Here is a 16,336-nt window from a genome sequence, read left to right on the forward strand (position 1 = left end):
ATGAAGTCATTCAAGGAGTCAGCCTTGAAAAGATCAGGAATAGGAAAAACGTCAAGGGAAAAGGTCATGGTGATTAGGAAAAATAAATATGAGACATGGGGACTGTCTCACCTATCTTGCAACCCTAATTTTCTCTAGGTCATCTAGTCATTCTTACCTTTCCAGAAAGCTGTATTACTGCTAGGTAGTCAACCAAGGACCCATTACTTGCTTAACTGTGAAATCAGGTGTAACCCATTCTGGAGGTTGGGGCGTAATGAGAAATTGCAAACCGCTATGGCTACTTCCATTTGATGACCATAGCAATCCAAAATTCTGGACAACTGTTTTTGAAAGAGCGTATGATCACAGGGAGAAAGCAAAAAGACAGTGAAGTATTAATGAGAATTCACAACTACAGGAGATGCAAGTCAAAAAGGATGCTGTATACACAGAGAACAGTGTAAGTAAAGGTTTTCTTCTGCCATAGATAAGTGGAAAATCTCAGGATGTATTCAAGGAAAAGAAAGAAATTCAGTTTAGCCATAGCACAGAACAAATGAAGATACAAAAGTAAGTGATAACTGTAGGATGAGAATATATTATTGAATTTTTTTATGCCAAGTTAATGTAGTGGAACTTAATTCTGTATGAAACTGAGAGCTACAGAAAGTTTTTGAGGATGGTAATGACTTTTCTAGAAGCTAGGTGCAGAACTGGGAAGTAGGAAGACTAGTTAGAAAGCTACAGTAATAATTCAAGTAAGAACTGATGGCTTGAACTGGTCTGATGGTAGTGGGTTATCAGAATTTATTAACATTAGTGTCACTAAAGTTGGTATACAGCCCTCCACTGCTAAATTTGACTGGCTTAAAAGAAAAAAGAAAAAACCTGATGGCTTGAACTCAAGTAGTGAATTCATTTTTTGGCAATTACTCTTTGAAATGTTAAATGTTCACAGTGGGCAGAGTGCAGTGAAGAAGAAGTTCTGACTTGACCATATTCTGTTCATTGTTTTCTACCATTGGTGGTGGAAATGGAATTTGAGTAACTTTTCTGTTGTACGATCTGATGTGACTGGATGATTCAAGAGACAATAAAGAAATGGTCAAAAAGACCTGAGGACTGATAGGTATCAAGGATAAGAAAAAAGAAACTATTGAAGATAATTATGAAGTTTCAAGTCTCATTGTCCATGATGATCAAATTATTAATAGAAATAAGGAAGCTGGAAAGGATGGAAAAGAGCAGGAGAGCAGACTCAGAAGACCATGAAGGCCTGCCCTTGCTTCACCATTGAGTTCATAGGTAACCTTGGGCAAACTCACTTGAACTTATTGTCTGTATTAACATGAATAAAATGGTGCAGAGGACAGTTGAAATAGATTACTGCAAATGTCCTTTCCAGATTCACGATTTTGAGATTTTAGGGCTATGGCTGTGATCACATTAAGCTTTTAATTTCAGAGAAATCTGAACTTTTAATTTCAGAAAAATTATAAACTTGAATGTATAATTGTACACTATTTTTGCAAGATAAATATTGCTTTAAACTGCATTTTTTAAGGCTTTTGACACAGTCTCAGACTGTATTATGAAAAGTGTGTCTAGAACACTTCCATCAGTAATATACCATTGTGTATTTTGCTGTATCCCTGAAAATAAAGACATTTTTACATTTACAAAAGTAATTCCTAACCTGAGGAACACAGCAAAACCTTATCTCTACATAAAGTACACACACACACACACACACAATTAGCCAGGCGTGGTGGTGGGAACCTGTAGTCCCAGCTACTCAGGTGGCTGAGGCAGAAGAATCACTTGAGCCTAAGAGGTCAAGGCTGCAGTGAGCCCTGATCATGCCACTGCACTCTTGCCTGCGTGACACAAGACGCTGTCTCAACAAAGAAAAAACAAAAAACTCAACAAATGAAAAATAGTACCTCATTTTAATTTGTATTTGAATATAAAAAATTAAACACATGCTTATTGGACTTATGTATTTCTTTTTATTTAGGAACTCTATCCAATATATACACATTTTCCTTTTGGCTTTTGTCATTTGTGTATTTAAGACTTTGAATAATGTTTTTAAATAATATTAACTTTAATCTTTCATACACCTTTCAGAAATTTACTATTCGTATTTTGTTTTGTGTGTTTTGTAACACACAAGTTGTAAATGATTATGTATTGTTTTTCTGTTCAGTTTCATCTTTCATTTTTATGCTTAACAATGTCTTCTTATCCATATATGCCCGCCTACATTTTCTTCTAGTTCTTTTATTAGATATATCTAGTATTAATTCATCACCCATTTGATACATGGTATTTTTTTTCATGATGGGGACATGAAGTAAATATTCTGATTTTTAAATGTTTCCATTATAATTGGCTACCAGTCAATTTTCTTATTGATTCTGATACTTGTTCAGTTTCTTAGTTTTCCAGGTAATAATTTATCTGCAAGTCAGTGTAACTTAATTATTTATTTTTTAATAGCTCAGTATTCTCATTGCCTTTTGTTGTGTCATTGAGAACTTCCAGTACAATGTTAGGAGGGGGAAAAAAACAATGGGCATGGCACCAATCCTTCTCTTGTTCATCTTTATATTCCTTAGAACATACGGAATGCGTTCTGACATAGAACTTATTGAAGAGTAATTTGGAATTTTCTGAGGAATCAACCGTTGTCTTTAATCTTCACAAGTCTGAAAGGTATACGTTATTGTTCCCATTTCTCAGATGGAGAAATTGAGGTTCAGGAAGGTTACACAAAGTCCCGGGTCTAAGAAAAATGTCTCCCAGATTCCAAAAGATGTTTCTATTTTGCTAATAGTGGTCGTTCAAGCATTAGAGGAAAGGTTGCCCGTGGTATCGCTGGTGTTTCTTCTTCCCACTTTCAAATCTAGAATAGTAAAATAGCAAAAATCCCAACAGGCATGAGAGTTATCGCAGTAGATAGGGTAGGTTGGTTCTCTGCTGTGGTCAACGTCAGCTCTGTGGCGAGGCGGGTTCTCCCAACAATAGCCCACACCATTTCCAGGCTTTTCTGGGCGACGGGCAGCCCGGAGTGTGGAACTTCTCTGGATGCGCCCGGCCCCCAAAGCCGCGAGACAGTCAGCCCCGATTCTCCCCAGCCCCAGGTTTACTCGTCAAGGACCGAGGGGCGTCTCAGCTCCGACCGCCTCCTCTCCGCCCCCTGCAGGCCGGCCGGAGGGACAGCTCTGGGCCCAGGTCGGCGAAGGGAGCACGGAACCAAAGAGCTCTAGCGCCGGTCCGGCCGCCTCTCCACAAAGTCCGGGCCGGTCCGCCCCGCCGCGGAGACTCAGCACGGATCGCGGCTCCCTACCGCCATGGCGCGGGTGCTGATCGTGGGCGCCGGGGTGACAGGAAGCTTGTGCGCTGCGCTGCTGAGAAGGCAGACTTCCCGTCCCTTGTACCTTGCTGTGTGGGACAAGGCTGAGGACTCAGGTGAGTTGTCTAAATGTCGAAACCTGGGAAAAGAGGCCAGCCGGCCCGGCCGCTGAGGTGGTGTGGGCTGCATCCGAGGAAGTCTAAGGCGACAACGCTAGACCCTCAGCTCCCTGAGAGGCCGTGTAGCCCGGCCCATGCGCCCAGTTGCGCGCCTCGTCACGTGATCGGGGAGCCGCCCGGGAAAAGGCCCGAGAAGGGGCGAGGGTGGGGGCGGGGCTGGAGTACTCCGTGCTCTACAGAGGGAGACCTGAGAGAGAGGCGTGGGAGGGGCCCCGACCCGAGTTTGCAAAGCTTGGGCCTACTGCTGTCGCTAATAAATAGATTTTTGCCTTGGTCTGTCTGTCGGCTTTGCAACTTTCTGCAGATTATGAGACTCCCAAAGTGATCACAGACCAAGACTTTCTGAAGATCTAGTTTGCAGAATCCTGTCATTCTGATGAAGATTGACTGCATGAATGAAAGAGCATTAGCTGACTCATTTATTCTGACATTTCATTCATCATTTTTAGTTTTATCCATTCACTGACTCCTATTACTAAATATGTGCGCTATAATGGTGCTGGACACTGTTACATTGTTCATGACTCCTTTTCTTCTAAAATCTCACAATCTATCAATTACTTCAAGTTAAAAAAGTTTCTTAAGATATTTTTGAAGTAATCTGTTTGGGGTAGCCTAAGGTGCATTGAATTAATTGCTAAGGCTCATTCTAATGCAGTAAGACATTTTCCTGTGGATTAATTCAAGGTGGAAGAATGACTACAGCCAGCAGTCCTCATAATCCTCAGTGCACAGCTGACTTGGGTGCTCAGTACATCACCTGCACTCCTCATTATGCCAAAAAACACCAACGGTGAGTTAGTTACGAGAAGTGGAATCAATCTTAGCAGTTGTATGATGTCATAGGGTTGTTGTGAAGGTTAGATTAGCTGATAAATGGAACATAGTAAGGGCTCAATAAATATCAATTACTATGTTGGTGTTATGGAAGAAGGCAACTAGCTGTGATGGGGGTCAATCTTCTGAACCAAATTTAAAATTGATATACTAAATACATTTGTTTGCTTTCATTAACTTCAAAAATGTACTTACAGAGAAATAGGCCTTTGACTAATGTCAGCAAAAGACCTATGGATTCTCAAAACATTTCTCTTTTTCACCTGTATTATAAGTTTTATTTAACACAAAATATACATTTTATTTAATACAAAATATTCATAGGAAGATATCTATGATTTTGAATTATAACCTCTGAGAATTATTGAAAGAAAATGTAGTCTTTTAGAGCTATTCATGGTATATAATTACATTAAATATACATATTGATTTATTTCAGTTTTTATGATGAACTGTTGGCCCATGGCATTTTGAGGCCTCTAACCTCACCTATTGAAGGAATGGTGATGAAAGAAGGAGACTGTAACTTTGTGGCACCTCAAGGAATTTCTTCAATTATTAAGCATTACTTGAAAGAATCAGGTGGGAGTAAGATTTTCTCTGCCTAAATTTTAAAATTAGCATTTAAAAACAAGTTACACACATAGTTACATATTAATACTACCCAGGAAGTTATAAAAATTAGGTGCTCTATTTGCTGATCAATAACTAGTCCTTCCCCAAAGTAATCATTGATAAGTTTCCAGTGTGTATTTCCAGAACAATGTTTATGCATCTCTCTATTGGGCTACATGGCTATCTCTATTTTTCTATAATGTAGATATTATAGATGTGTATATATACACACATATATATTTCTTTATATTCTTTTAAAAATATACTCAAAGGGGATAATTTTACATAAATGATTCTATACCTTGTTTGACTCATACCTTGGATCTATTTTCATATCAGCAAATTTAGTGTAATCCATTTTCTTTAATGATTGTCTAGTATTTATGACATATGTGTACCATCATTTATTTAACTATTAGCTTTCTGGTAAATATTTAGGCTGTATGGGGTTGGAAGATTGTTTTGGTTTTTGCTAATACAAACATTGCTGCATGTCTACTGTTGACATGCTTTTGGAAGCATACCTTTATTTAGGATCAGTTCCTCACAGAAGAATAGCTATGCCAAACGATATGTACATTTTTAACTTAGCTAGGTTGTGCTGTGTATTCATCTTAGAGAACATCTCACCAATAGTGATGAGAATGTTTCTTTCCCCACATGTGGGTATAATGGAAATTTTTAATTTTTGCCAGTGTAATAGGTTAAATATTGGATCTCTTTGTGGTTTTATTTTGCATTTCTTTAATTACAAGTGAGTTTATGCATTTTTTGTTTTATTAGCCAGCTCTTTGCAGTTTTCTTCTGTGAATGTCTTATTTATAACCTTTGCCCATTTTCTATTAGGATTTTCATTTGTTCCTTACATGTTTTATGAGTGTTTTGAAAATGGACCTTTTAAAAAAGAAAATAGATTTTTTCTTGGATAATTGATGATTTTTTAAAAAAACAGAATGAAGCTTCTTGATGAATCATAATTCAGTTAAGTACCCGAGTCAAGATAACTGAGAAAAGATGTAGGCTAAGAATTTTTTTTATCAGCCATTTCCAGCATAATTACTGTTTTGGTCTTTATCATCAAATATTACTTATTGAGAACCTCAAGAATCCTTGATACTGGGCATCAGAGAGGTTAGTGAGATTGAATAAACATGAGAACATAGTAAATACCATTCTGGCTTAAACTATTTCTCCATTTGAGATTCAGTATATGATGGTTTATTAGACTACTCCAGAGAAACAGAACCAATAGGGTATATATGTATATGTGTGTGTGCATGCGTCTGTGTATGTGTGTATGGATAAAGAGAGAGATTTATTATAAGGAATTTGCTCGCATAATTAAGGAGGCTGGTAAGTCCCAAGATCTGCAGGATGATTCAGCAAGGTAGACACCCAGGAAAGCTGGTGGTATAGTTCTAGTCCAAGGGCTGGCAGGCTCAAGACTCAGGAAGAGCCAGTGTTTCAGTTCTACTCTGAAGGCTGGAAAAAAGCTGATGAGCCAGTTCAAAGGCTTTCAGGCAGGAAGAATTCTCCTTTATGTGAAGGAGGATCAATGCGTTTGTCCTATTTAGGCCTTCATCTGATTGAGGCCCACCTACATTAGGGAGGGCAATCTGCATTATTTGATCTACTGATAATAAATGTTAATCTCATCTAAAAACATGTTCAAGAAACACCCAGAATAATGTTTGACCAAATATGTAGGCACCCTATAGCCAAGTCAAGTTGACACATAAAATTGACCATCACAGATGGTGACACTATTGAACGTTTTATAGAATGTTACTATCAGCTTTATATATTGTGGCCATATCACTTTAAAAAATCTCATTTCCACCATGATTTTCCCTTGACCCAGGTTGAGTGAGTATACTTATTGAAATCATCAGGTACTTACTATCCGATATTCATGCATGCATGTGCAGGAGCTTAGAAAATGATATCCCAAAATGAAGCCCTCAGAAGTTGCTCTTTGACCTTCTCCTGCCCTCCTATCTCTGGCCTGCACTCATCCCTGAGGCTAGCTCTAGAAAATAGAATCTCTTTTCCCAAGGCAGGTCATAGAAATAAGAACTCCCTTTCCCCACAAACCAGCCATAAAGCCTAAAACTATCACTGTAGCTTTCCCCTGCCTTCCTTTGTAAAAACTGGTCATAAAGAAATTATCTGACCTACCATGTTTGATTGTAGCTCATAACAGTTCCAGAGAGGGTCATGACCCAAACCATAAAGAAAGAATGCTGCATAGAGAGGTCAAGAAGAATCTAGACAGACAGACCTTGATGGGTTTCACCAGTTTGTTAGCCATAGATATAACCTTTTGTCCAATCATATTGCTGCACAGCTCTCCATACTTTGTTGAATCTAAGCAAAAAAAGTTGACTCCTGTATCTTTGGGTCTTCAGTCTGAAGGTTTCAGTGTGCCAAGACCAGCTGGGTTGGGGAGACCCTAACAAGCAGCGCTAGAGGAATTAAAGACACATACACAGAAATATGGAGGTGTGAAGTGGGAAATCAGGGGTCTCACAGCCTTCAGAGCTGAGAGCCCCAAACAGAGATTTACCCACATGTTTATTAACAGCAAACCAGTCATTAGCATTGTTTCTATAGGTATCAAATTAACTAAAAGTATATCCCTTATGGGAAACGGAGGGATGGGCTGAATTAAAGGAATAGGTTGGGCTAGTTAACTGCAGCAGGAACATGCCCTTAAGGCATAAATCGCTCATGCTATTGTTTGTGGCTTAAGAATGCCCTAGAACTTAAAGTATAATAAAATAAATAAATGAATAAAACCTCACCAAAAAAAAAAGAAAAGAATACCTTTAAGAGGTTTTCCGCCCTGGGCGGGCCAGGTGTTCCTTGCCTTCATTCTCATAAACCCACAACCTTCCAGCTTGGACGTTAGGGCCATTATGAACATGTTACAGTGCTGCAGAGATTTTGTTTATGGCCAGTGTTGGGGCCAGTTTATGGCCAGATTTTAGGGGGCTTGCTCCCACCACAGTGTCATGCAAAACTATGATTAAATAAATTTGTGTGCTTTTTCTCATATTAATATGCCTTTTGTCAGTTGATTTTTGTTGAACTTTCACCCCACACATGCAGACATACGTACATGCATACGTACATACATACATATATCCTTTTGTTCAATAAACATTTATTGAATACTTACTATAATGCCAAACGTTGTTCTAGGTACTAATGATACAAGAACCAATGTCCTTGCCTTCATGGAGTTGATGTCCTGGCAGAGAAACATCCTTGAATACATTGCGTCTGTCTCCTTATTTTGTTAGGTGTTTGGGAGAATACATATGTTTTAACTTCCAATTTTGCTTTTTAAGCTTTTGAGGAAGAGATTATTTTTAATTCCTTGTAGCTCACTCAGAGCCTAATAGTACCTTGTACCTAGTAGGTAGAGTGATATAAATGTTAAAAATTTATTTTACATCAAGTTCATGGTCTATTTAACTTGAGTTTATGTAAATTTTTCTTTCCTTTTTTAATGTTATTTTTGTAATACTTCAAGATTCTTTTTCTCCTCTACCCCGATCTATTATTATAGGATTTGTTGGACTACCTATAATATTTTAAATTTTATAATTATATCACTTTTAAACATTCTTTAAGTCCATTTAAAGCTTTCTATTCTATAAATGGTCCAGAAAAACATTTTGGTTTGTCCACACAGTAAGCTAAGACAGTCCTTGATATCAGAATGACCTGGATTCCAGTTAATGTCCTACCATCACTTTCTGTCCATGTAATATTAGGAGAGTTTAAAATCTGTACCTCAGTTATTTCACTGAAAAAAATGAGGGTAATGAAATGAAAAAATTAAGGTACTTACTACAGAATGTTGTAATGGAAGTTCTTACTATAAAGTGTTGTGAGGAATTAATGATATAATGCACTCAAATTCAAGCAAATAGTAAGCCAGTCACATAGTAATCTCTTGATAAATGTTAGTTTAAAAAATTTTCTACTTGAATGAAGCTGACCTTCACATATTCCTCACTTTAAGAAATCAAATTGCCAACTATTTTCAAAAATACTCTATATTTTGGAATCTAGTTGCGTTTAAAACCCCACAATCTGATGGACCAACCAGTGGTCGTTCAGATTGGGACCAGACTCCTGGGGAAATTATTTGTCTGGGATATGCCTAATCAGGCATGCTTTAGAATGGGTTCAAACCTTTAAACCAATATTTAACTAGACCAATTTCCCAGAACAAATAGTAAAGGGTAAGAGAAATAGATACTTTATTCTTGACCTTATGTTCTATTTTAATTTGTTGTCTGATGTGTTCACATTAACCTCATTGCAGATAAAACTGTATTTATTGGCATGAGTTTCACTGACTGCCTGCCTTCTCCATTAATACAATCTTCATGAGTGAGTGAAACATGATTTTCTTTTGTTCTTTTTTTTTGTAGCAGTTGTCATTATGCTGGGGTGGGAAATGACAATAGCAAAAGTGATTCTAGCTATCAGTTATTAAGTGCTAACTATTTATCTGACACTACCTTAGGTACTTTACATATGTAATTTCTAATTCTCACAGTAAATTTTCAAGGGAATTAATTATCATCCCTAGAATGAGACTCAGGTACTTTGTCTAAGGTGGCTTGGCTAGTTGGTAACAGAACCGGAGCGCCCTTGCAATTAATCATGTTTTTTTTTCTATTAAGTCTCTCATGGAGGGCAATGAGAGGTGCTCATACTCTCCAATTTAACATCTATTTTGTAGAGCTTTCTCTTTCCTTACTGATTATTTTCCTACAGTAGGAAGATTGTACCCATCGCACCTGGTGCTACGTGTCAGTAGACACGTGGTTCAATAGAACAACCTCATAGTTCCCTGTGCCCCTAGTTTCCCTCTTTCATCAGTTAATTCCTGACGTAGGGTGAAGTGGATATTAAAAAGTAATACCACCTTAGTTCTTTGTGCAACCTGGAAAATTGGTCACCTGATGGTTCCTGCATATGACATTTGGAAAATGATGGACCAGGTCCTTTTGCTTTTGAATAAGGTCCCATGTTATTAAGTTATTCATAAAAAGATGAATTTAGCCTCCAGGACACAGAGTGAGAAGCTTTTATTTAGCTTTTTCTACCAACAGGGAGGACTGTTGCTGAATTTATTTGTTTTTATTTTATCATCTACCTAAAAAGGACATTGGCTAGCAATCCAATCTGGAAAGTCAACGTGTGCAATGTAACCTGTCAAAGTTGACAGGATCAATTTATTAGAAAAAATGGTTTAGGTGGCAGATGCCATTAGCTAGGATGGCTTCTATATGGTAATATTTACTTTTATTATTCTCTCTCTTTTTATTTTTGTGCCTATTTTCTTTCTAAAATTGATAGAGGGGAAGTGAGTCTGGGTGGTTCTGTCTCAAAATTTCTCCCAGCGGGTGATCTTGGCACTCATCCGTAGTGATGTCCTTTTTAGAGAAGCTAGAGGATGGCATGAAAACCAGGTTAAGCATTCTTCTATTTACTTCAAGCTGTGTAGTCAGTTGGACATGGTTCACATCACTTCAGGTCCCATCTGAGCTGTCCTGACTGCTGCTCACTAAAGCCTATTTGTGGGAAATCATAGGAGAAACATAAACTTGGATTTTCTCCTTAAAACAGAGGAAGGCCAGGGATAAAATTGAATAAATATATAACAGAAACACATTTGCCTTTGTAAAATGTTTAAACCTTCTTAGACTTCTGATATCTTTATAGCTATCTGAAGATCATTTTATTCTAATTAAATATTATGTGCTGGGGAAACAAGAGTCAATAAGAGACATGATCCTGGCCTCTGTTAATGTAGAGTATAGTGGGAAGAAAAGACATTAAACTAATTATACAAACAAAGAAAAGATGCATGATAAATGTCAAGAAGAAAGAGTGAGAGCATTATGAGAGAGCTTACAATAAGAGGACCTAGACCAGTAGGTTTTAGAGGAGTGATGGGGGAGATGTGTTAGGGAAAGCATCCCTGAAGAACTGATATTTTCATGGGTACCTGAAAGGTGAGCAAGAGGGAATTAGGCTGAGAGCTGAATGAGTTCATTCATTCAGCTGAGAGCTGAATGAATTAGGCTGAGAGCTGAATGAGTTCCATGCAGTGGGCACATCAAATTGGAACTGTTCTGAAGTAGTAGGAGGAGGTTAGTGCATTCAAGGAATAAAAGGTCATTGTGACTGGAGGGTAGTGAGTGAGGGAGAAAGTAATAAAAGATGATACTAAAGACTAAGGCAGGGCCAGATTATACGGGGCTTTGTAAGCATGTAAAGATTTTATACTCTAAGTGCAATGGGAAGCCATTGAAGGGTTTTGTGCAAGGGAGGGACATGGTCAAATTTACTAAGCTCAGAAGTAACTCTTGAGACAATTTATTTATCTGTTTTAAAATTGAGTTTTCCAGAACTTATAGATTTAAACACATCATCTTTATGAAAGTTATTAATTACTTTCACAAGGAAATGCCACTTTCCCAAAAACTTTGCTCTGAGCAGTTGGAAAGGAAACGTTTCTGGTTAATAAGAGAGACTATACTATTTCCCCTATCTCTTGATAAATGCTACTTTTTGGGCGGTTTTGTCAGTGGTGTTTGATTTGGCCCTCTCCACCTACCCCAGTGGTTCTCATACTTTAGTGCCCATGATGACAAGACTAAGAGAACTTGTTAAACACAGATTGCTAGGCTCAATTCCTAGAGTTTCTTATTCTGTATGATTGGGTTGGGGCCCAGGAATGTGCATTTTCTAGTATATGGGTGCTGCTGCTCTGGGGTCCGTACTTAGAGAACCACTGACATATATATATATATATATACACCTTGCAGAACACCTTGTGGCCGTTGGGATACATTTTCAAGGCATTCATCTGGGGCATGAAGAATTTTCTAGAACTGTGAACTTAAGTCCCCTTAAACACACACTCATGCCAGCAACAACAACAGCATATTGTTCTTTTCAAAGGAATATTATGAGAAAACATAGAATCAGTTGACTTAGCTGAGGTCTGGGACAGGGCCACGGACTAAGTGAGGCAAGTAGGGTGAGACATCCTAAATAAATAAAAACAGAGTGAAGCAGAGCTACCCTTGTTGGAATAAAGAAGATGGTGGATATGTGTTGAAAGTGCAGATTATTTGCACCTTCCCCAAGCAGGGGCCTTAGAAAAGCCCTCAGGCAAGATGGAGTACTGTTTACAAGCCTCTTGCTCTAATCTTTGAACAGAATGATACACACTGCCTTGAATAGAGATTGATCCCTTGGGCTATCTAGAACTATGTTTCTTCTAACATTTACGTTTGATTTTTTTAAAATTGGAGTGCTTACTAGGGTGTAGCATTATTTAAGGATCAATGAAAGAGATAAAGGTGTATGAGATCTGAAGACGTGACATGAAGGAGTCTTGAGTATTATTACATAGATAAGATATAACTAAAGCATGCAGGTATTTTGAATCAATGTCAAAATGAGTAGTAAAGCAGTGATGGTTGAAGAATATCATAGAGAGGAAGGATCACACTGAGCTGGAGTGGCTACAGAAAGAAAGCTTTGGGATGAACTTTAGTTGGATTTTTAGTGACTGGGAACATGAGATTACCCAGGTAAAGATGAATAGGATCTTTCAGTGTGCTTTTTTCCTCCCTCATTACATCTTCATTTCTTTCTTTTTCTATACACAAAGCTGAATAAAAGTAGATTTACTTGTAAATCAAATTTTTTTGAAAACTGGAAGGTGAGTACTAGTTTACTAAGAAGACTTAATGACTTAATTGTACTTTCTTTCAGTTTATGGTTCATAATTCGTTCTTTTTATTTTAATTTTTTTGAGACAGAGTCTTGTTGTGTTGCCTAGGCTGGAGGGTAGTGGTGCAATTTCAGCTCACTGCAACCTCTGCCTCCCAAATTCAAGTGATTCTCGTGTCTCAGCCTCTTGAGTAGCGGGATTACAGGCATGCACTACCACACCCAGCTAGTTTTTGTATTTTTAGTAGAGACAGGATTTCTCCATGTTGGTCAGGCTGGTCTTGAACTCCTCACCTCAAGTGATCCACCCACCTCAGCCTCCCAAACTGCTGGGATTACAGGTGTGAGCCACCGTGCCTGGCCTCATAATTCATTATTTTAAATAAATACATACCTAATAAATTCTATGCTATGTATACTATATGCTATACATAGAAGCAAAACAGGTGTAATTTGTAGCTCATGGGGTTTACAGATTAAAAGGGGAGACAATATTAAAGAAATAATTGTTAAAATGTCCTTGTGTTAAGTGCTAACAAGGAAAATGTTGTGGGAGGGTACTCTAGAGTATGTTTCTAAATTCTGATTCTTCTTAATGAAGACAAATGATCTATTGATGAGAACTTGCATTTCCCTTACGGAGAACTTTTTTTCAGGTCCTTTAATAGGAAATATTAATTCCTTTAATAGGGAATATTGCTCTTCTTGTTTCATTGCTAACACACATGTTTACTGAAATGTATACTTGTTCTGCAAAAATGATGAGCTGTAGAGTCAGATGGGTATAGTTTTAAATCATGGCATGCTATTTCTCAATCTATTTCCTTGTCTGTGAGATGAATTAGTATAATGTGTACCAAGCAGCTGGCATATAGTAGCTGCTTAATGAAAAGTAGCTATAGTTATTGTTTTTATTTTTATCATTAATTGTAGTAGCAGTTTTTGATTCAGAGCAGGCACTGATAGGGAGGTCCAAGGATGCCAAGTAGGGATGAATTCCCACTAAATTAGAAAGATAGTAAAGGAAGAGAGTTTGAGTACTGTAGAAGACAGTCTTGGCCATTTTGTTCACTTGAATGGATTCAGTTTGTGACTACTCATATCCCCCTCATTCATATATGAAATTCTGATAATGGGGACATGATTTTGCTTTTGGAACAGGTGCAGAAGTATACTTCAGACATCGTGTGACACAGATCAATCTAAGAAATGACAAATGGGAAGTATCCAAACAAACAGGCTCCCCCGAGCAGTTTGATCTTATTGTACTCACAATGCCAGTTCCTCAGATTCTGCAGCTTCAAGGTGACATCACCAACTGTGAGTCTGTGTTTGCCATTTACATTTGATTTTTTAAAAATTGGAGTACTTACTAGGATGTAGCATTATTTAAGTTCCGTCTCTATAGATTTCCCTGTTACCTGGATTCCGGATAAAAGCTCATGATGGAGCTGGAGGCCCTCATCCTTAGCAAATTAATGCAGGAGCAGAAAACTAAATAAGGCATGTTCTTACTTTTTTGTGGCTCTGTTTTGCCACTATCTGCACAGATTTCACTTATTTTCTCCTGCTTTCATCATGTCTCACTGACCCTGGCCCATCAGGTCATTGAATTGTAGAGGGTACCTCATCTTTCCTGAAGCCTATGAGTTATAACAGAGTCTAGTGATGGTGGACAAAGCTTCAGGCCTGTGGGATGGCAGTGGGTATTGACATGCCTGTAGCTTTTGACTTTGTTGCACAGCTAACATTGACATTGGATTTGATAGAGAAATGGCTTTTTATGCCACTAATAGAAAACTGGTAATAAATATGTTTTATAGATCTTAGATTTAGAACTATAGAAGAAATTGTTTTCTGAGGAAGGGCATAGCTGCTGTTTAATTTTGAAAGCAAATTTTCCTTGAGTATCAGTTCTACTATGCAGAAATAATATAGCTTATTTGCTAGTACAGTGTTTGATAATAATATAGAAGAAGTTGGAATATTTATTAGATGCCTATAGGCAAAGTGGGAGACTAATTTGAATGATCTCTCCATGAATCTACTTCTAGTTTGTTGCCAAAGACATTTAAAGTAGGATAATTTATTGCCATGGAGGTTGGCAATAATTGGATTGATTTTTAGATTGTTTTAATAACATACTATAACATTTTATAAAAATACAGTACAGCCATCAGTCAGGACATTCATTTGTGCTGTAAATTACGTATTCCAATATTTAAAAGCTGCATAGTTTTGTATATCAAGAGAGATCCTTTAACATTACATTTTGAAAGTATTTCTCAATATTTGTGTTGGTGACATCTAAAGCAACACCATGTCATAGACTGACTCCTAAATATGTTTAAGGGCCTGCTAATTAATAATTTTATTTAAATCTTTTTACATCTTACATTTTGTGTGTGTACTTGAGCTGTGTTTGACTGAGAAAGAGAACTTAACTCACCTACTATTATTGCTTTCCTTTCTGTCTTTCCTGGGTTTTTTTGTGTCAATTTTTGCTTTATGATTTTATTTGATTCATACTAGACCTTCATTAAAATTATATCCTTTGACTTAAGTTCTCTCTTTAGTCTCATTTTAATTTTATTTTGCTTTCAAATGAACTTTTATAAATGAAATGTTCTTTCTTTTATTTTCATTTTTCTGTTGTATGCTTTTTCCTCTAAACTGTTCAGGGATATTTTACTTTGGAACCATCTCTTTTATATTTTTTATCTTTGAGCCCAGTAATTTCATAAGTGTATACCTTATTGTTACTAGTTTTGTGTTCATTTTTCATGGGCTGTGTTGTCCACTTTTGCCTTGAACATTCAGCTTTTCTCTTATTTAGGTAAGTTTCCTTCTAATACTTATTTGAAGTTTTATTTCTGTTTCATTATTGTGATCTCAGAGTATCTACAAAAGCTTAAAGTATCTCCCTCTCAAAGCTTCTGTTTTCTCTTAACTCACTTTCAACTTTGATCTTTGCATTACTTTTTTTCTAGCCTTTTCTCCATGTCATCCATGTAATTTTCAAGAGTTCCTTTTGGCCCCTTCCTTGAGGTATTGTTTCAAAGAAGTCATGTATTCTTTTACTGTTATGAACTAATGCCCGAGAGTTTGTTGAACTAATTTGCTTCCTGGCAAAATTTTTCCAATATGTATTTTTCATCAGCTCATTTCTTAGGTTCTGTTCTGTTGTCTTTCTCCTTTTGTCTGCATAGATCCATCGTTAATCATTACTTTCTTTAAATGGGACCAATTTTGTCAATTCGGTGAAAAATAGTGTTGTGGGGCAAGACCAGGCTTTTCAATTAAGATATGTGTTCTCAGAACACTTCCTGTGTACATTTTGTAAATATGTACCTGCGAAAAATAGAATGGTAGTGACAACTAATATAATAATTTATTTATTAATAGAAAGACTTACTTGGAAAAAAGATTAAAATATGTATGTGTATATTTTTTCATCTATCAAAAATAATTTGACAAACATTGACATTGGCTATTGCTCAGATATGATTTTCATTTTCTTCCTTACAATTTTTTGAATAATCATAACTTTAAAAATACAAATAGTTTACTATTACTATAAAAAATGATATTG

The 16,336-nt window shown here is 37.0% G+C and overlaps 1 protein-coding gene across 1 annotated transcript; it reads left to right on the forward strand.

Moving 5' to 3' along the window:
* The first annotated feature begins 3,195 nt into the window (after window positions 1-3,195).
* On the forward strand, window positions 3,196-14,093 carry RNLS (renalase, FAD-dependent amine oxidase). The gene is made up of 4 exons (XM_011947905.1): window positions 3,196-3,456; window positions 4,207-4,312; window positions 4,796-4,938; window positions 13,906-14,093. Exons 1-4 carry the CDS (start codon window positions 3,339-3,341, stop codon window positions 14,091-14,093), a joined length of 555 nt encoding a protein of 184 aa, XP_011803295.1. The 5' UTR covers window positions 3,196-3,338.
* Window positions 14,094-16,336: the final 2,243 nt, after the last annotated feature.

This window comes from Colobus angolensis, unplaced genomic scaffold (genome assembly GCF_000951035.1).
Source record: "Colobus angolensis palliatus isolate OR3802 unplaced genomic scaffold, Cang.pa_1.0 Scaffold270, whole genome shotgun sequence".
Taxonomy (NCBI): Eukaryota; Metazoa; Chordata; class Mammalia; order Primates; family Cercopithecidae; genus Colobus; species Colobus angolensis.